This window comes from Macaca mulatta, chromosome 7 (assembly GCF_049350105.2).
Source record: "Macaca mulatta isolate MMU2019108-1 chromosome 7, T2T-MMU8v2.0, whole genome shotgun sequence".
Lineage (NCBI taxonomy): Eukaryota > Metazoa > Chordata > Mammalia > Primates > Cercopithecidae > Macaca > Macaca mulatta.
In genome coordinates, this window is record NC_133412.1 from 134,825,615 (window position 1) to 134,846,253 (window position 20,639).

The 20,639-nt window shown below is 37.1% G+C and overlaps 1 protein-coding gene across 4 annotated transcripts in view; it reads left to right on the top strand.

Moving 5' to 3' along the window:
* HIF1A (hypoxia inducible factor 1 subunit alpha) overlaps positions 1-20,639 on the top strand; it is a 53,435-nt gene that overhangs the window by 19,557 nt on the left and 13,239 nt on the right. For 2 of the 4 annotated variants that reach the window (XM_015143834.3, XM_077941103.1), the window contains exons 2-8: positions 4,682-4,875; positions 5,811-5,956; positions 6,041-6,125; positions 11,019-11,131; positions 11,774-11,976; positions 17,587-17,693; positions 19,336-19,483. In XM_015143834.3, coding sequence (XP_014999320.1) covers positions 4,682-4,875; positions 5,811-5,956; positions 6,041-6,125; positions 11,019-11,131; positions 11,774-11,976; positions 17,587-17,693; positions 19,336-19,483 — 996 coding nt within the window. The remainder of the gene's footprint in view (positions 1-4,681; positions 4,876-5,810; positions 5,957-6,040; positions 6,126-11,018; positions 11,132-11,773; positions 11,977-17,586; positions 17,694-19,335; positions 19,484-20,639) is intronic. The other 2 variants (XM_001099149.5, XM_077941104.1) reach the window with 1 other exon arrangement.

Sequence of the window (20,639 nt, forward strand, 5' to 3'; positions counted from 1 at the left end):
GCACTTTGGGAGCCCAAGGCAGGAGGATCACTTTAGCCCAAGAGTTCAGGACCAATCTAGGCAACATAGATTCCGTCTCTGCAAAAAATTTAACAGAATTAGTTGGGCATGGTAGTGTGTGCCTGTAGGTATTTGAGAGGCTGAGGTGGAGAGAGGGAGGATCACTTGAGCCCACAATTTCGAGGCTGCAGTGAGCTTATGATCATGCCACTGTACTCCAGCCTGGGTGACAGAGCAAGACTCTGTCTCTAAAATAAAATGAAAATAAAACTGCAGGCAAAAATGCCAACTGAAAGTGAACATGAACTTTTCTTTGTATTTTTCTTGGGCCTGAGACTTTAAAAAGTGCAGGGCAGTTAAAACGATGAGATGTAATTCTCACCTATCAACTCAGCAGAAATTAATAAGATTAAAAAGATGCATAATATATTATATTGCAGAGTCCATGGGGGAATTGATATACATATTCATGAACTGGCAGAGACAAAAATGGGCACGGAACCATTTGGAAAGCTATTATGTACTTTTAAAAATTTCAGTAGCACAATTTTTATATCATGAAATTTCACTTCAGAATGTCAGTCCTGTAGAAATACTGACACAAGTGCAAAAACAGCAAAAACCAACTTGTACGTTCAAGGCCAGAAAGAGTTATTTCACCAGATAATAGAATTGAGGTACATTAACTTTATTAGAAATAAATCTGATAATCTGCTAACATTTTAAATAGTTATGGTTTAACTTCAGTTCTCGAAGTCACATATATTTACAATTAGGAATGCTAACAGGCTTTTTGTGCAATACGGAAAGATGACTTTAAATGCCTACTATTATTTTGTGTCCTTTTATTTTTTTTAATTTTTACTGACCTACTACAAAGCACCAAATGTTTTGTGTTCTTAATCTGAAGAATAATAGACATTCTCTATAAACAGCTATTGCTTATTCATGAACTTTGTACACAAGAATCTTCATAAGACAGGGGCTCAATTATTTTTCTAAATATATTTCCTATACAAAATAATTTCAAGATATAATTGTTACTTTTGTGTCTAATACTGTATATTAAATAATAAAATAGTAAACATGTAAAAACTACAGTACCATAAAGATTGAGCTATTTTGCCAGTAGTATACTCCCAGCTTTAGATCTAGAACAGTCATAGAAATGGGGAAACAAACTATTTTGACTGTACTCTTAACAGAAACAGTACCTTATGCAGTAGCAGAACGTAGCAGCAGCAGAACTTCATTTGACCTATACTTAAAAACAAAATAGATGCAATTTATAAAATTTAGAGAAATATAGTGACCTTATTTGCATGCAGAAGATGTACTTCTTTCTGATCTATACATCTTGTGTTGTGCAATGTAAGCAATAAAACAGATGGTACAGGATTCATCTCTGTGGGACCTAGACCCCCCTGGTCTAACAGAATAATTATTGGTCAGTACTGTAATTCTGTGGTATAAAACTGATAAAATTAGCCTTCCTGTGACTAGACAAGAAGCTGGGCAGTTTAGATGCTGAAACTCATAAGAACTTCGGAAGCTTTAGCTTTAAGCTTACTTAGAAATGTTACAAGACCTCTAGTAGTCACATATGAAGACTATCATAAAAATTTCTCCATTAAATCTTTATTATAGATCCCTGATTGGTTTATGTCTAGACTCATTGTGTGATAAAGGACCTAATGATTTTTATCACCTTCTTCATCTAATATAGGTTTGTCAACTCTATATTAGTTGTTTTCTTGAAGGCTGGTTTTCTTCCAAAATTCAGGCTCATGCTCAAATTCTTATTTTCAGTCTACACTAGCTTTTAAATATACTGTCCTTTAGATGCTTTATCTAACCTCACATTTCTAATGGATTTGTCTTAGACGCTTATTGCCACTCCTTGGATAGTCATTGCTATCTTCAAAGTTCTGGACAACACATGTATTTCAGAGGAACTGGAGACATTCCATCACCATAGTTAGCTTGCTTGGATACCCTTTAAAAGCATATACTCGCGCCTGTAATCCCAGCACTTTGGGAGGCCGAGGCGGGTGGATTACTTGAGGTCTGGAGTTCGAGACAAGCCTGGCCAACATGGTGAAACCCTGTCTGTACTAAAAATACAAAAATTAACCTGGCTTGGTGCTGCATGCCTATAATCCCAGCTATCCCAGCTACCCGGGAGGCTGAGGCAGGAGAATTGCTTGAACCTGGGAAGTGGTGCAGTGAACCGAGATCTTGCCATTGCACTCCAGCCTGGGTGACAAGATCAGAACTCCATTAAAAAAAAAAAAAAAAAAAAAAAAAGGCATATATAGCATGTATTATAAGGTTTTCAATTTTTCACCAAGTGTTTCATTTGGGTAGTCATTAATATATTGGTAGTTTACATCAGTTGAGTGGTTCAGAAAAAATATGGTAAGTTGCTTATAAAATTCTGAATACTTTGGCTAGGCACAATGGCGCAAGCCTGTAATTTGAGCCTTTTGTGAGGCTGAGGCAGGAGAATTGCTTGAGCTTAGGAGTTCAAGACCAGCCTAGGTAATAAAGAACACCTGGACTGATTTTGGCATTTGAACTAATATTCAGGTTTAACATGAGATAATTGATCATCACTCTATTTTGGAGGCTTTATTTGAACCAAAGAGAAAGCTATTTCCCACAGCTATCACTGCCTCTCACCTACAACTTAAGGGGGTCGGGGAGGAAGTGAGGGAGTTTCTGTTAGGGCCAATAGGGACCTGCTAGATACCCCCCATCCTGGGAATGGTGTATGGAACTCCAGTGTATGCTGGAATTATTATTGTCATACTTTTTTTTAATTTTACTCTTCTGCTTATACAGATCAAGTCATAACATTTTATTTTTAAGTTCAAATTGAACACATTTACAGAGAACAATGCAGCGAAATGAAAAATAAAATAGACTGCTGGCATTTGCATTTTCATGTAGCCTCAGTGACTAATTTTTTTTATTGTACAGCATTGAGAAAATCCTAGTTCATATAACTAGTTATAGTTCATATAGATTCATATAACCAGTTTTAAGTAATAATAGTTTCTTCCTTTTTTTACTCCACCATCTATCTAACCAGATGAAGATAATAGTTTTTAATAGCTCACCTTAAATTTCAAGGTACTCAAGTTAAATTGATCTACATGCTTGAGTTGAAGTTTTTTGTATCAAAGTTCAATAACATGCTTACATTCCTCATTAAAGTATAAAAGTCCTGTAAGCACATAAACTTGAGTGCTAAAATTAGTATTGCTATTGTCACAATACAACATGTTATATTGTAACAAGAGCATATGCTGAGAACTGTGCCTGTTAGTCCAGAATGTTGCTTCTATGGTTGTACCTTTCAGCTTTGCAGATCATTTGGAAGGAGGAGAGATCTGAGGTGGATACAATTAGGTACTTCATTCACAGGATGTAAGGAGGATTAAGTAAAATAATGCTGGCTAAAAGTCCTTACTTAGCATACTGCCCAATGCTCACAAAATCATAATAGCGGTTTTTAACTTTTGGTGAAGAACCTATTTAACAGGAGTGAGTTCAGGGGCATAGGAGATCATGTGTATGTTTAAAGTAGAAGCAGCATTCCCCATTAAGAAGAGAAATACAGTGGAAGAGCAAAGACTTTAGAGTGAAAAAACACCTGGATTCAAATCCTATTTGCTACATAATGGCTACTTTTAACCTATTGAACACCAGTTTCTTCATTTGTAAAATAGGGACAATATTTAACCTATTTACAGGTTGTTGTGAGAGAACTAGGCACCTAGTACAGGGTAATGTTGGCACATGGTAACCTTTCATACATAAACTGTCGCTATTCAAGAAGCTATTAGATGTCACTAGGCAGTTAAGCAAAGGATGACAGATTTGCTTGGTGTGACAATGAAAATCTTTGACTCTGACATCCTTCTTGAAAGAGTTCCCTGAAGATATGTCATTGTATTGACACCTTTATCTTTGCTAACCTATCCCTTTAAATTCTGGGTATTGTGTGTGCCACAGCTTTTTTTCTTCCATATTCCTGCATTTATTTGGCACCTGTTGTGCCAGTAATAGATAAGGGGCTGCTAAGGGAGGAGACAACCTGCACTGGCTTACAGCTGCTAATATCAGTTCCTATAGCTTATTGTTAGTGTTGTTCATGTGGTAAGGTAAACGGTGAGAAAGTACTGGAGTCTAAAGAAACTTGAGTAGAAATCAGTTTGTAGCTATTACCATTCTACCTGCTAACAACTCCTGTTTTCAAGTTATTATGTACAACTTTAGGCAGTTTCTCTAGCCTTAGTCGTGGTTTCTCTGTGTTGAGACTACTTTTGAATTCTATGAATTACAGCCTTAGATGTACAGGCTACTTTAAGTTTTTGCCTAAAATAAAAACATTCTCTCCAGTTACACATGCTGGGGAGGAAACGCCTGCTTCCGACAGGTTTAACGCTTGGTTTTGGACTTTTTGTGAGAGTTCCTTATGTGTGCAGTAATCCAAAATTTGTATAGTTGTCCTTTATAAAAGTACATTAATCTCGTAGACAAATCTCCATGTAACTTAATTACATGGCATCTTCTAATCCTTCTGTGATAAGCAGAAATGTAGTTTTATTCAAGTTAAGGCAAACTAACTTGTATACACTTTCCATCTCTTATTTTTTTTGTTGTTGTTGTTAAGTAGGATAAGTTCTGAACGTCGAAAAGAAAAGTCTCGAGATGCAGCCAGATCTCGGCGAAGTAAAGAATCTGAAGTTTTTTATGAGCTTGCTCATCAGTTGCCACTTCCACATAATGTGAGCTCGCATCTTGATAAGGCCTCTGTTATGAGGCTTACCATCAGCTATTTGCGTGTGAGGAAACTTCTGGATGCTGGTGAGTTATTTTACAAGGGTAGAAATAGGCCTGAAAATTAGAAGTTAGAAGTAAATAGAAATTATTTTTAGAAGGTGGTCGCAATGTTTTGATTTTGCATATCTCCTTATATTGTGATATGTACATGTTTAAAATTTTTTCTGTAATTCTTACTATTTTTATCAAGCTTCATATTTTTCTTATCAGTTATTCTTTGAAATAATCTTTTTTTTTGCATTGTAATTTGTTTTGCTTTATTCTCTTAAACATACTCCCAATTCTTTTCTAATATAACATCCTTTTTATTACCTGCTTTTAAAGCTTTAGTCAGCAATAAGATACTGGCTTTTTGTTTTTTCCCTTTTTCTCCTGTTCCATCTACCTTTCTTTCTTTGAAAAACATGACTCAGGCTGGGCACGGTGGCTCACGCCTGTAATCCCAGCACTTTGGGAGGACCGGGGTGGGTGGATCATGAGATCAGGAGTTCAAGACCAGCCTGGCCAAAATGGTGAAACCCTGTCTCTACCAAAAATACAAAAAATTAGATGGGCGCACTGGCAGGTGCCTGTAATCCCAGCTACTCAGGAGGCTGAGGCAGGAGAATCACTTGAACTCAGAGGGCGGAGCTTGCAGTGAGCCGAGATCGCGCCACTGCACTCCAGCCTGGGCGACAGAGTGAGACTCCATCTCAATAATAATAATAATAATAAGTAAATAAAAAACATGACTCTTCTTTCTTCTATGGTTTGCCTTGCTGCATTACTTTAAATAATCATGAAAAGCAGCTGGCACATCTAATTATAGTCTTTCTAGCTTCTGGCCTTCACTGTTCTGTGTTAAAATGGCTATATATATTAAAGTATCTGCAAGAAAACTTTATAAAAACATCTAAATATTATATCATTTAAGTACAACTTTTTAACTAATTATTTTCCTCTTCTTGTGCCCTTTTTAGGTGATTTGGATATTGAAGATGAAATGAAAGCACAAATGAATTGCTTTTATTTGAAAGCCTTGGATGGTTTTGTTATGGTTCTCACAGATGATGGTGACATGATTTACATTTCTGATAATGTGAACAAATACATGGGATTAACTCAGGTAAAATGCACACATATTAAGAGCCCTCCTATATGTTTTTATGATTTTATGATATAGCCCTAATTTTTAAAAATGTGTTTACAGTTTGAACTAACTGGACACAGTGTGTTTGATTTTACTCATCCATGTGACCATGAGGAAATGAGAGAAATGCTTACACACAGAAATGGTAAGAAAAGTCTGCTGTTTGATTTAATGTGACAGGTGGTTTTACATAATCAGATACTATTGCTAATTATTAAACTTTGCTATTGTAACTTACCTAAGGCAGAATGTTATTTCATGTTTAATAAAACGTTAAGTCTATTCTTCATTAAAACTATTATTCTAGTTTTTAGGAATTTCATTTTGAAAGCCCACCTAATTGCATAAATAATTGTGCATGTGTGAGAAATAAAATGGAAAAATAAATTAAAATCATGACCAAGAGAGTTATAAATAACCTTTTTTTTTTTTTTTTTAAGATGGGGTCTCACTCTGTTGCCCGTGCTGGAGTGCAGTGGCACAATCAGCTCACTGCAGCCTTTACTGCTGGGACTCAAGCGATCCTCCCACCTCAGTCTCCCAAGTTAGCTGGGACCACAGACGCGTGCTACCATGCCCAGCTAATTTTTTAAAAATCATTTGTAGAGACGAAGTCTTACTGTGGTGCTCAGGCTGGTCTTGAACTACTGAGCTTCAACCATCCTCTCATCTCAGTCTCCCAAAGTGTTGGGATTACAGGCATGAGCCATCACCCAGGCTACCATTTTTTTAAAAATTGAGATGGGGGTTCTCGCTGTATTGCCCAGGCTGGTCTTGAACTCCTGGACTCAAGTGATCCTCCCGGCTCAGCCTCCCAAAGTGCTAGGATTATAGGCATGAGCCACCACACCTGGTGGAGTTAAAAATTAAAATACACCATTAAGGCATGGAGAAATTATAATACAAATGGCAGATAATAGGACTTTAGAGAATCATTAAAGTTGAGGTGCCAGTCTGAGTCTAAGGCCCAATAAAAAAAAGTTCACCAGAATTTTAAGACAAACAACTGCTTATCTGACTTCTTTGGATGTTCTCAATAATTCAAGACCGTGTAGTTAGATTATAAGTATTACATTGTGGAGGCCCACATATTAACAAAAATAGACAGTAAGACCGCTAATTCTTACGAATGAATTGTTAAAAATAATCAAGTGTTCCGAGATTTTTGGAAAGTACCTCGTGAATTAAAAAATTAAAGTCTTTCTACATTTGTGTGTTCTTAAACAGTGTATACTGATCGTAATTATTTAAAAAATCATGTGTTCTAAGATTTTTGGAAAGTACCTCTTGAATTACAAAAACAATTCAAGCAAGTCATTCCACATTTGTGCCTCCTTAAGCAGTGTATACTGATCATAATTGAACTTTTCTTCATGATGGAAAGATACCACAAGGAAAATTTCTTATGTTCTGCTGTCCTTTGTTGCTCTCCAATTTAAGTGCATACGTTTGTTTGCTTCTATATTATACAACCTCAAATTTATTTTTTGTATAATATTTGAGGTTTTCTTTTTCATATCATTTATTATAATAATAGCTAACCTCCATTGAGAGAATGCTCTGTGCCAAGACGCTGTTCTTCCTATTTTATATGCTTTTAACTCCTTTATTCCTCACAACAACCCTGTGAAGTTAACTGTTAGACAATTTCTGTTTTACCAGGAAACTGAGGCACAGAGTTACTAAGTAACTTTCCCAACATTATTTGGTTAGTAAATGGCAGAGCTTGGGCTGAACTTCAGTAGACTGGCTTCAGAGTCCACGCTCGTTAGTCCTTTGGAGCGCTTTTCATATTCTTGAATTCTCACATTCTGTCTTTTTTCACGCTGTCAGCGGGACCTGACTCCTGTTTTTAAATTTCATATTGTGTTTTTACTGTTAATTTGGAAAACAAATGCGTACTTTTTAGAATTCTGTATAAAGGAGGAGTAAATATGCGATGAGCAAGGACCTAAGTGGGCTGTCAGTGAGTTTAATATATGAGTTCTAATGTGCAGAGTTGAGGTTTATATTGACTGCTCAGTGCTTCCCTGGGGCTAGACTATAAATGGATGGATATTAGGAAGTCTTGTTCTGATTTGGTAATGATGTTAATGCATTATTCTAAATCAGATAGTCTTAATATAGTTTAAATGTATGTTTCGAACCAAATGTTCTTTTTTAAAGCACACAAACATTTTGAAATCATTCCTAATGTGGTTATGAATTATTGATGTTCCATTGGGAAACTAAAATGCAGATTTTTCTCTTTTAGAAACTAGGGACTGTTGCAAAGCATCATATTTTAGTGATACACTGAGAGCCAGTGGTGTGTTTATAATAGGACAAACAGTCCTATTATTCTTCCGTATAAATTCTAGAAAAATGCTTTAGAATTTATAAATTATTACAAAATAAGACTTATTTTTAGAGAGTTTAAAATTTAGGGGTTTTTTTTAATGGTTTGTTGTGTTTTTTTTCCTCATTAGGAAAACACTAGTACTTTTCAGTTACCTTGATTTTTAAATTAATCTGCAGGTCCCCATTCAAAGGCCTTGGGTTCTTTTCAAAGGTCAGTATAATTCAAGCTTAGATTATGAAGGACTGAACATACCCAAAGGATTTTGCATGTGGATCTTTACTGCCACTACCACAACCATCACCACCTACGTACACACACGACACACTCATTCTCTCTCTCTCTCTCTCTCCCTCCCACACTCCCTCCCTTCCCCTCGCCTCCCACCCCCACCCTTTGCTCTCATGGCATCTTTTAAAAATATACTCTTGAATCCTTCCAGGGAGGGCAAATTCACTTCTTATCTAAGTAAACACAAGTGGCATGCATCAGTACCAGGACTGCCCATCTTGCCTAGTTCCATTATTAAATGAGTATAGGCTAGAATTCATCTTGTTCCTTAAGAGTCCAGTATTTCTAGCTAACCATGCCTACATTTAAACTTACTCTCATTTCTTTTCTACTTGACAGTGTTCTTCCAATATACTAGCATTACAATTTCTAGATTTGATTTTCTCTCCTGTCTTATTTCCATCCGTTTTCAAGTCTATTAAGATCTACCTCTTCATTTGTCTTTTACCACCATTCTTTTCACTCATACTACTGCTACTGGCTCAGCCCTCTCATTACAGTCACGTAATTCTAACATATATATTGCTGCTAAGTTAATTTTCCTTAAGTTACTGATTGTGCTTTTTAAAAGCCCCTTGTTGAATATTTAGGCAGGACTCCATGTGGACATCCACAGGCCTCCGTAGTACAGCCCTAACGTTCCCTTCTGACTTTGCCTTCCTACTCTTCTATGTGTACTTTACATTGTGGACAAACTACTATATGCAGTTTTTCAAACATGTCCTATTTTTCCTACCTCTGTGCTTTTCATTCTCTTCCTTCTCCCTGGAACCTTCTAACCCATCTCTACTTACTGACATTCTAATGTCTCTTTTTCTAAGCAGGACTTCTTGATTCCCCTTGACTAGAAGTTATTCCTCTAAGCTCTCCCTATCCTCCCTTAAAGCATTTTTATAAGTCTCAAGTACCAACTCTACATTGTGTTTTTGTTGACCTTACTATATCTACTACATTTTTAACTTCTTCAGGAAAGGTGGTGTGTCTTACTCATCTTTGTATTGCCTGCAATCTCTAGTCCAGGTTCTAAATAATAAATATTTTTATATGTGTTTTGAAGTACATTGACCAATGAAGATAAGAAATCAAGAGGCTATTTCCTTTTTTTTTTTTTTTTTTTTTTTTTTTTAGACAGTGTCTCACTTTGCCACCCAGGCTGGAGTGCAGTGGCACAATCTCAGTTCACTGCAACCTCTGCCTCCTGGGTTCAAGTGATTCTCACGCCTCAACCTCCCAAGTAGCTGGGATTATAAGCGTGCACCACCACACCTAGCTAATATTTATATTTTTAGTAGAGATGGGGTTTTACCATGATGGCCAGCATGGTCTCAAACTTCTGGCCTCAAGTGATCTTCCTGCCTCAGCCTCCAAAGTGCTGGGATTACAGGCATGAGGCATGAGCCACCATGCCCAGCAAGATGCTATTTCCTTAGTCACCTAAATATAATCTCATTTTTAGTTATAGAAGGTTTGAAATAGGAGTGAATAGACTTTACTTAATTCTGACTTTACTTTATTTCTGTAGTTTTTTTTTTTTTTTTTTTTTTTTGAGATGGATTCTCACTCTTTCGCCCAGGTTGGAGTGCAGTGGCACAGTCTCAGCTCATTGCAACCTCCGCCTCCCGGGTTCAAGTGATTCAACTGCCTCAGTCTCCCGAGTAGCTGGGATTACAGGCACCCACCATCACACCCAGCTAATTTTTGTATTTTTAGTAGAGACAGGGTTTCACCATGTTGGCCAGGCTGGTCTCGAACTCCTGACCTCAAGTGATCCTCCTGCCTCAGCCTCCCAAAGTGCTGGGATTACGGGCATGAGCCACCATGCCCTATTTCTGTAACTTTTGATAAGTCATTTGATCTGTTGTTGTTTTCTTATAGTAACAAAGTAGAAATAATTTTCTGCCTGCTTTACTAGATAAATTAAGGGGAAAAAATAAGATATGTAAAAATGTTATTTGTTATTAAAAAGAAAGTTGCTATTTTAAAGGTTCTGTAAATACATAGAGTGCTTATTAGAAATTGAGCTAACACATTCAGGAAAGAATAGGAAGAGTTTGCTGAAGTTCTTTCTTTAGGGATTCTTGTGTACCAATAGCACAGTTAAAGAGCAAACTCATACCATTTTTATATTTCTCTGTAGTTTGACTAAACTTACTTGCTTGAATGATTAACTGTTATCCCAAATACGGATTATCTTTCAGTCAACTCAGGGAATCAGAGCTACTGAGTAGTATGTGTCAGATCTCTTGGGTGTGCTGGAGTGAGTAAAAGGGGAATGAATTACTGTGTTCATGCTGAGACTTTTAATTGAACAGGTATTCAGTTGATCTAGGTGATGGGCACTTTGCTACTTTCATTGTAACAAATTTGTATATTTAGTTGCTTTAAAACTTTATTTCATGCTTTCATTAGGCCCTGTGAAAAAGGGTAAAGAACAAAACACACAGCGAAGCTTTTTTCTCAGAATGAAGTGTACCCTAACTAGCCGAGGAAGAACTATGAACATAAAGTCTGCAACATGGAAGGTAAGTGAAAATTATTTGTGATTGATGATACACTTTATTTATACATAGACATTGCAGTATTAAGATAACTTTAGAATTGTGAGGGAAGGTTTACAGTTCCTTGGTGTTTGGTTATGTAACATTTATACCTTCAACTGATTTGCATATGATTCCTAAAATCCAGAACCGTGTAGTAATTTGCCAATTTGAGGCACAAACTTAAATTAGGTGAATTGTGGCACTGGTATACTAGGCTTACCTAATCAGTTGGCTTTGCCAACCACACAATATTTGGATCCTGGTAGGGCTTAATTTTCTATTAATCATGGTTTTGTATCTTTGTTCAATGTTGAGACATAGTCATCAGTGCAAGAAATAACTATCAAACCAGCCCGGATGATGAGATGAATGAAAAAGCAGCCTAGACTTTATATGAGGGGAATTTTTTAAACAGTAATGTATAGGCCCTGGGCAGGAAGTAGGTCATGGGTGGTGGAAAAACGTTCATTGATTTTCAAAAACCTGGTTAATCCACTAGTGACAGTAAATTTTATCAAAGCTTACTGGCCATGTCACACTCAACAACTTATCTCTGCTTTTTTTTTCTTTTTCCTAGCATTGTAAAATTTTTGTTAACTGCTTTGTTTTCTTCTTCATACACAGGTATTGCACTGCACAGGCCATATTCACGTATATGATACCAACAGTAACCAACCTCAGTGTGGGTATAAGAAACCACCTATGACCTGCTTGGTGCTGATTTGTGAACCCATTCCTCACCCATCAAATATTGAAATTCCTCTAGATAGCAAGACTTTTCTCAGTCGACACAGCCTGGATATGAAATTTTCTTATTGTGACGAAAGGTAAATTAGATCTAAAATGTGAATTTGAAAGTTTTAATTAGTCTACAGCATTATTGAATATTCACCGTAGCAAAGATTCAGTGTTGGCCATGCATGGTGGCTCACACCTGTAATCCCAGCACTTTGGAAGGCTGAGGCCCGCGGTGGGATGGATCATCTGAGGTCAGGAGTTTGAGACCAGCTTGGCCAATGTGGTGAAACCCCATCTCTACTAAAAATACAAAAATTAGCACTGCGTGGTGGCGGGCACTACTCAGGAGGCTTAGGCAGGAGAATCGCTTGAACCTGGGAGGTGGAGGTTGCGGTGAGCCAAGATCACACCACCACACTCCAGCCTGGATGACAGAGCAAGACTCCATCTCAAAAAAAAAAAAAAAAAAAATTACTCAGTATTAAACTGTGCTTTCCACTAAATTAAACAGAATAATACATCCTATAATATTAGATTAACTTTGTAAATTAATTCAGCCACATTTATTGAACACTTACTCTGTACTATGAACGCTTACTTTACTAGGTGCTATCCAGAAATTAAGATGAGTCGTCTTTTCCCCAGTAGGGGCTCTGCTTACTTAAAGAGATAATTTCAAAAATATGCAGTGTGTATTTTGAGCAAAGATGGATTACCTTAGGTTGGGGACTAGAAAGCCAAGTGTTTGTACATCTCTTCATCCTACATATTTTCCTTGAGAAGCTTCAATCTTGCCCATGGTTTCTATCACTATTTCCCACATTTCTTTCTGTAACTAATTCTATTTAATTGCCAACTTAATATTTCTATCTGGATATTCTTCTGTATTGTAAACTAAGTATTTCTGTAACTGAACTGTACCACTACTGCCCCCAGACAACATCATCATCAAAAACTGCTTTTCTTCCTATAACGCTTATCATGGTTAATACACCACCATATGCCCATGACTCCAACAAAACTTTGGAAGTCATCCTTAACTTTTCTTTTACATTCATTGGCTACATACAGTTGATGTCTAAATCTTACAGATTTACTATCTACATATATCTCTTGATCGATTTCCTCCTTTCCATCCTTGCACTCCTGCCATTGAATTCATTAGCTCATTATTACCCTTGACTTGAGTTGTTGGCATAGCTGCCTTTTTGCCAACAGATTTGTACCCTTGTAATCTTTCATCCAAGTTGCCAGAAAGTGGGTGTCCTAATGTGAAAATCAGATCATGTCATTCTGTTGTTGAAAATGCCTCAAATGCTTCCCTTCATCTTTGCGCACAAAAATATTTTGTTTATAAAAATACTAGATGAGGGAAGTAAATTTTCATTTATCAAAAGAAGATGTGCATTTTAAAAGACTGAAAAAAAATAGACCTACACAATACAATCTAAACTTAGCATGGCAAACAAAGATATTTATGCTCTGGCCCTTGCCTACTTCTCCAGATTAATCAAGAGGAAGAGGGACTACTTATTCTGATGTGGCCGCCACCGCTCTATAGCTAGAGAGCTCCCCATGGTGTTTTAATGTCTTAGTGTAGTGGTCCCCAACCCCCAGTACTGGTCCGCAGACTGTTAGGACCCCGGCTGCATAGCAGGTGAGTGGTGAGCATTCCCACCTGAGCTTCACCTGCTGTCAGATCAGAGGCAGCATTAGATTCTCATGGGAGTGGCAAACTACTGTGAACTGCACGTGAGGGATCTAGGTTGTGTGCCCCTTATGAAAACCATCTCGACCAGTGCCTGATGATCTGAGGTGGAACAGTTTCATCCTGAAACCATCCCCACCCCCATCTGTGGAAAAATTGTCTTCCACAACCTGTCCCTGGTGCCAAAAAGGTTGGGGACCACTTTCTTACTGCCTTTGCACATACTTTCCTTCCTGTTCTGTAATGACATTTTCTTCACTTCTTAACACATACTTACCTTCCAAGCGCATCTACTCCTTTGTGGGGCTTTCCTTGTTCCTTCAAGAAGAAGCTGCACTGTTCCTTGTACATACCTCTTTTGTTAGCATTTATTCTACTATCGTACTGCTTGTCTCATTTTTTACTATAAGGCTATAGTATAGTATAGTAGCTAAAGGGGACATAGATTCTGTAGCCTGACTGCCAAATCCTGGCTTTGCTGCCTATATACAAATGATCTTGGACACATTAGTTCTTAGTTCTTGTCTGTAAGCATCAGTTTCTTCATAATACTAACTTGAAGATTATATGAGAAAACCAGTTTAAGCACTTAGCCATAATATAAAGTAGACAAGAAACCCCACCCCATTGGATAAGGAAATATGACAGAGCTCTGTCTTTAGAATCACATGTTAGATTCACTTATGGCTTGCAGCTCTGATACTTACAATGTGGCCTTGGCCTTGGTACTTAACCGTTGTAAAACTCACATTCCTTATCTATAAAATAAGAATCATGGCCGGGTGCGGTGGCTTATGCCTATAATCCTAGCACTGTGGGAGGACGAGGCGGGTGGATCATCTGAGGTCAGGAGTTTGAGACCAGCCTGTCCAACATGGTAAAACCGCATCTCTACTAAAAATACAAAAATTAGCTGGGTATGGGGGCACGTGTCCGTAATCCCAGCTACTTGGGAGGCTGAGGTAGGCGAATTGCTTGAATCCAGGAGGCGGAGGTTGCAGTGAACCAAGATTGTACCACCGCACTCCAGCCTGGGAGACAGAGTGAGACTCCATCTCAAAAAAAAAAACATACCTCAGAAGGATGTTATGAGGATTAAAGAAGTCTGTTGAGTGCCTAGTGCGCATAGTGAATGCTTCACTACTGGTGTCAACTTTAAGAAAATGAATATAGAAAAGCTAAGATTTTAAGGTGTTTACTACTAGTATTCATGTAAATGTATGATGGAACAGAGATTTCCATCCTATTTTGAGAAATTATTTTTTATTTTTTTGAAAACTTAAGGTAACAAAGTAGAGGGGAGGCCAGGGAGAAAGGAAGGTAATGGAGCAAAAATGAGAAAGGGAGTGACATTACCCTTTAGTTATAGCAGAAAATTAGCAAAATGATCATGACAGGAGGTAACAGTAAAGACAGTCAGCTCATATATCAACCAAAACAGTTTTGAGTTTGACCAACAGACTGTTATTTTCTGATTTAGAGCTCTTTCCAAGAACTTCTCACATCTATAACTCCTGAGAACCAAGCTATGGAAAAAATTTTACTCAATTTTAAGAAAATCTAACATATCAAGCTCCTAAATTCCAAAATATTCCACAAATAGCTGCTATTTACTATACTCAGTAATAATCATTTAAAATTATTCAACATTTTATTTGAGCATCTACTGTGTTCATGGGACTAAAGTAGAAATGAAGATGAATAGTTCCTACCTCAAAATAAATGAGTTGTATACTGCTTTAGATCACGGGTTTCCTAGTCCATTAAAAACACTTTTTGGTCATATTTTCTGGACACCCCGACCCCTTTGGTACAGAATATAACCTATGTAATTCTCTAAAGTTAAATTAACTTCACCTTTTTTGCTTCAATATGTGTAAAACTGACCTTCTAGGAAAGCATATACAGTTGATATTTTTGACTTTCTGGTATCTTTTAGTGATAGACACACCTCAGATTGAGAAGCACTGATGGACATTAGATTAAATCAGCTTCCTATGACAATATAAACAAGACCCTCATTAATCTGATCCCCCTACCTACTTCTTCAGCATCATCTCATATCTCTCTCCACTAACCATATTATAGAATCTTTGTTACCCGCACCACATTAAACATTTTTAAAAATCTTTTGCTTATGCCGTACCTTTTTCCTGAAAGTGGTTTTGCCTTTCCTTTGTCTCTCTCTAGTCATAAGTCTCCTATAAGAGGCTGTTCCTCATTCTACCATTCCTTTGCATGGATAGGATTCCATGGAATAGATTCTCATCACTGCATTTATCACATTATTTCCTAAGTAGTACAGTACATCTACTGGAAGATTAGCCACATGTTGAGTTTTGTCTTTGCATTTTCATACCTAGAATAATGCCAGGCACACATGGGCATATTAAGATTTGAATAGTGAAAAAGTCTTTAATTCCATGGGGATTTTATTTAAACAGAAAAATATAAGACCAATTAAAATTATTTTTAAAGCATAATTTCAAGAAATATGACTGATTTTGTTTAAAAACATGTTTTCCTTTATAATGCTGCCACCTGGTGTTGCTGTGTTTAGAGATGGCCCTTTGTAAAGAATTGAGGGTTTGGGCTGAGTTTGGTTTGGGTTTTGACAAATCAGCTTTTCATTTATGTATTTATTTTGTAATAAACTATGGAAGATCTTGCCTTTAAGTGTGAGAACACAAGCAATGTTACTTTTATACCTTTATAGGATATCTTGGCTATGTCCTTCCTGTAGTTAAGTGGGGTTTTTTTTCCACACACAGCATGTTATATAAGGTTTGCTTGCACCTCAGTAAGAAAGTCCTCTGAAATCTAAAGGCTGAGAATCTAAAAGCTTAACTCACGTTTTGCTCCTAGAAAGACTTGAGAAGAGAGTATTTCTGTTCAGCATGGTACTAAGAAGATAGCTTTCTCTTTCTCATGTCATGGTTGCCGTTACATACTGCTTAGAGAGAATAAGCTCTAGTCTCTGTCTTAAATAAAGGTCTACTCTCTGCCAGCAAGATAGATAGGGTAATGGGATTGTTTTCCAATCTGTTGTCATTTGAAATATTGTTTTATCTGAAATTACCCCCATAATTTCACGTAATGCCAAAAACTAAACTGAGTACAAGAGCATCTTCTAAAACCAACATAATTCCTTTAGTTCCCATTTAGTGTAGATGCTCTTTGGTTGATGATAATAGAATTGTGTAGTGGCTATTGATTTCTCAGAGTGAGGTGTTGCCTAGGGGCTTAAAAGTTACTACATAAAGCATTTGGCTTTATGAAAAAATGTTATAGATTTTATCTATATTTTAAAATAAGTGTCAGTGACTGCCTTTATAACTTTTACCATTTAATTTAGTAGTACTTCTTATCTGTTTATTAATACCCTGCCTTGTTACCAAAAGTATGTATAATGAGATGTGGTAAGAATAGGTAACAAGTAGGCCGGGCACGTTGGCTCACGCCTGTAATCCCAGTACTTTGGGAGGCCGAGGCGGGCAGATCACCTGAGGTCAGGAGTTCAAGACCAGCCTGACCAACATGGAGAAACCCCGTCCCTACTAAAAATACAAAATTAGCTGGGCACATGCCCGTAATCCCATCTACTCAGGAGGCTGAGACAGGGGAATCACTTGAACCCGGGAGGTGGAGGTTGCGGTGAGCCGAGATCATGCCATTGTGCTCCAGCCTAAGCAACATGAGGGAAAATTTGTCTCAAAAAAAAAAGAATAGGTAACAAGTTTGGGTGAAGAGGATAAAAGAGTTAAATAACAGAACGAACATAGAGGACTTAAAGAAATGTGTGGTATTGCATTTAATAACTGTAGTTCCTAAAGGTGAGGTGTAAATTTATTCTAAGCAAAGGAGGATGCTCTTTATTTTTGAAAATTCACTTGTCCATAAGATTAATGCTTATCAGTTAACTTGGGAGGAGAAAATTTTTTATCAGTTAGTCTCCCTTTTTTCCTTAAATCTTGTATTTTTTTACTAACAGAATTACCGAATTGATGGGATATGAGCCAGAAGAACTTTTAGGCCGCTCAATTTATGAATATTATCATGCTTTGGACTCTGATCATCTGACCAAAACTCATCATGATAGTAAGTACAATGGAAGAACTCAGAGATATTCTAATTACTTAACTGTTGCAACCTCTGTACAGTTTGGCTACCCATCGAATTCTCTGGTTAAAATGAACCAGTCTTCCCAGACTAAATGTGTTAACAGGCCTATTCAGTACAGATCTTGACCATTTTGTGTTTTGTATTTGTTGCAACAAATATCAGTAAAAATGGAATCATTTAATCATTGACAAAACTTGCTGGCATTTTAAATACAAAGACTTGAAAATCCAAATATTATAGAGTATTGAATAGCATAATTTTCAGAATTCACATAAATACTCAGAACAGTGGTTGGTATGTAAAAGGCACTCAGGAAATATTTGTACAATCAATGAATGTGAAGGTAGTGAACATCACATTTGATAATAAGTAGCATTTTTAAAAATATTTGTAAGTGCATAGTTATGTGTGTATATTTATGGGAGTGTATATTTATGGGTTACATGAGATATTCTGATACAGGTATGCAATACATAAGGATAAATGGAGTACCTATCACCTCAAGCATTATCTTATGTGACAAACAATCCAGTTATACTCTTTTGGTTATTTTATTTTATTTTTTTTTTCTTTTGAGACAGGATCTCACTCTCGGCCAGGCTGGAGTGCGGTTGAGCAATCTTGGCTCACTGCAACCCCTGCCTTCCGGGTTCAAGAGATTCTCCTGCCTCAGCCTCCCAAGTAGCTGGGATTATAGGCGTGTAGCACCATGCCTGGCTAATTTTTGTATTTTTAGTATAGACGGGGTTTCGCAATATTGACCTGGCTGTTCTCAAACTCCTGACCTCAGGTTATCCACCTGCCCTGGTACCTGGCCTCTTTTAGTTACTTTAAAATGTACGATTAAATTGTTTTTGACTATAGTCACCCTTAACAAGTACCTTTGACATAAGATTTGATTCTGAATTTTACTCAAATGAATGTTAAGATCCCAAGGTAAGTTAAACTTTGGACTATCTCACCTGTTTAATCTGTACCTATGCATGACTTCTGACTGTGATTGAGGATACCTGAATATCACTGAGTTTGTGTGATTGATGAGCCTTGAACTCAAGAGTAAATCCAAGTCTGCAGTCAGGACCCCCCAATCCTCAAAATAATACCATCATTAGGATTTATTCAGTACTTTCTCCCAAATCAATATTTAATTTAAATTGCCTAAATTGCCAAAAGACTTACAATGTGGTATCAATTTATATTTAAATATGCTACGTACAGCTTTTTAAAGTATCTTTGGTTCTCTGGAAACTTTAGTCAGAATTTAAGGAAGTTATTGTGGCACCATTTTCTTGAAAAAGGCTACTGATTATTCTCTAATCTTACACTTTCAACCTAAGTCATTAAAGGAATTTTAGTTACTGAAGATTGTATATTCGTGAACTCTTCACTTAGCTCATTGGCAGCAAAGGAGTTTTATTTAGGGGATTTGAAAAAGGAAATGGGTATATTTTCAGCTATTCTGGGACACACTGTCTGAATTTAAGCAGTTACAACTGATTCCACTAAATAAACATTTGTTTTCTAAAACAGTGATCAACATTCAGCATCTGTTCATTTAATTGAAAATTCAAAGTTACAATATTTTCTTTGCATGATTCTTTTTCCTTTTCCCCCCTAGTGTTTACTAAAGGACAAGTCACCACAGGACAGTACAGGATGCTTGCCAAAAGAGGTGGATATGTCTGGGTTGAAACTCAAGCAACTGTTATATATAACACCAAGAACTCTCAACCACAGTGCATTGTATGTGTGAATTATGTTGTGAGGTAAGTTTGAGAAATAAACGTTTTTGGGGAATAAATAGTGATTCTTTTTGGATACTCTGTTCATTTATAGGAAGATAAGATTATAAATATTAACTAAATTTTAATTTTTTTTTTTTTTTTTTTTTTTTTGAGACAGAGTCTTGCTTTGTCACCCAGGCTAGAGTGCAGTGGCCGGATCTCAGCTCACTGCAAGCTCCGCCTCCCAGGTTCACGCCATTCGCCTGCCTCAGCCTGCCACGTAGCTGGGACTACAGGCGCCTGCCACCTCGCCTGGCTACTTTTTTGTATGTTTTAGTAGAGACGGCGTTTCACCGTGTTAGCCAGGATGGTCTCGATCTCCTGACCTCGTGATCCGCCCGTCTCGGCCTCCCAAAGTGCTGGGATTACAGGCTTGAGCCACCGCGCCCGGCCAAATTTTAATTCTTTTACATCTCTACCAAATTATTATTTTCTGTACTCTGACCTAGGTTTCCAGTCCAGCTATTCTACAGTGATACCACTAAATACTGTCAGTAGTTGTCTATCCCCATACCTTCACTCCTATTTTTAAAAAGACCATGAAAAAAACACCAGATCCATCGACTGGTTTGGTCTACTTATACAGGTATTGGCATATATTATCTCAAGACAGCTCTGTTCTTTTTGTAGGAAGAATACTGACCTACGTTTGTATCATAGCTCTAGCACTCATTAGCTCCCTGACCTTGGGGAAGTCTCTTCATTTTTCTGAATTTCATCTATGTAGATAATCGTTCAGAAGGTTATAATGAAAAGTAAACGAAATTCTATGAGATTAATAAGCTGTATGATGTAATACATGGCTCTTGTATATTCATGAACTTTTCACTTAGCTCTTTGGCTTGTGAATATTATGTACATCACAATTTAATCTTTAATTTGATCTATTTTACCAGACTCCTGCCCCATCTAGTCTACCTGTCCACATTATTACCACCTTCTAGTCCACCTTGCCCATTACTGCCAGGCTAAGCTTTCTAGTGTGGATATCTCATCATCTTATTTTCCTTAGAATTTTAGTGATCTTTTTATCACTTCCAAGATAAACACTTGCCTAGGTGTATAGCATCCTTGTTTACCATCATACTCATGCATCAGAGATTTAGCCTTCCCTTTAAAATCTAGGGTCACCCCTCTT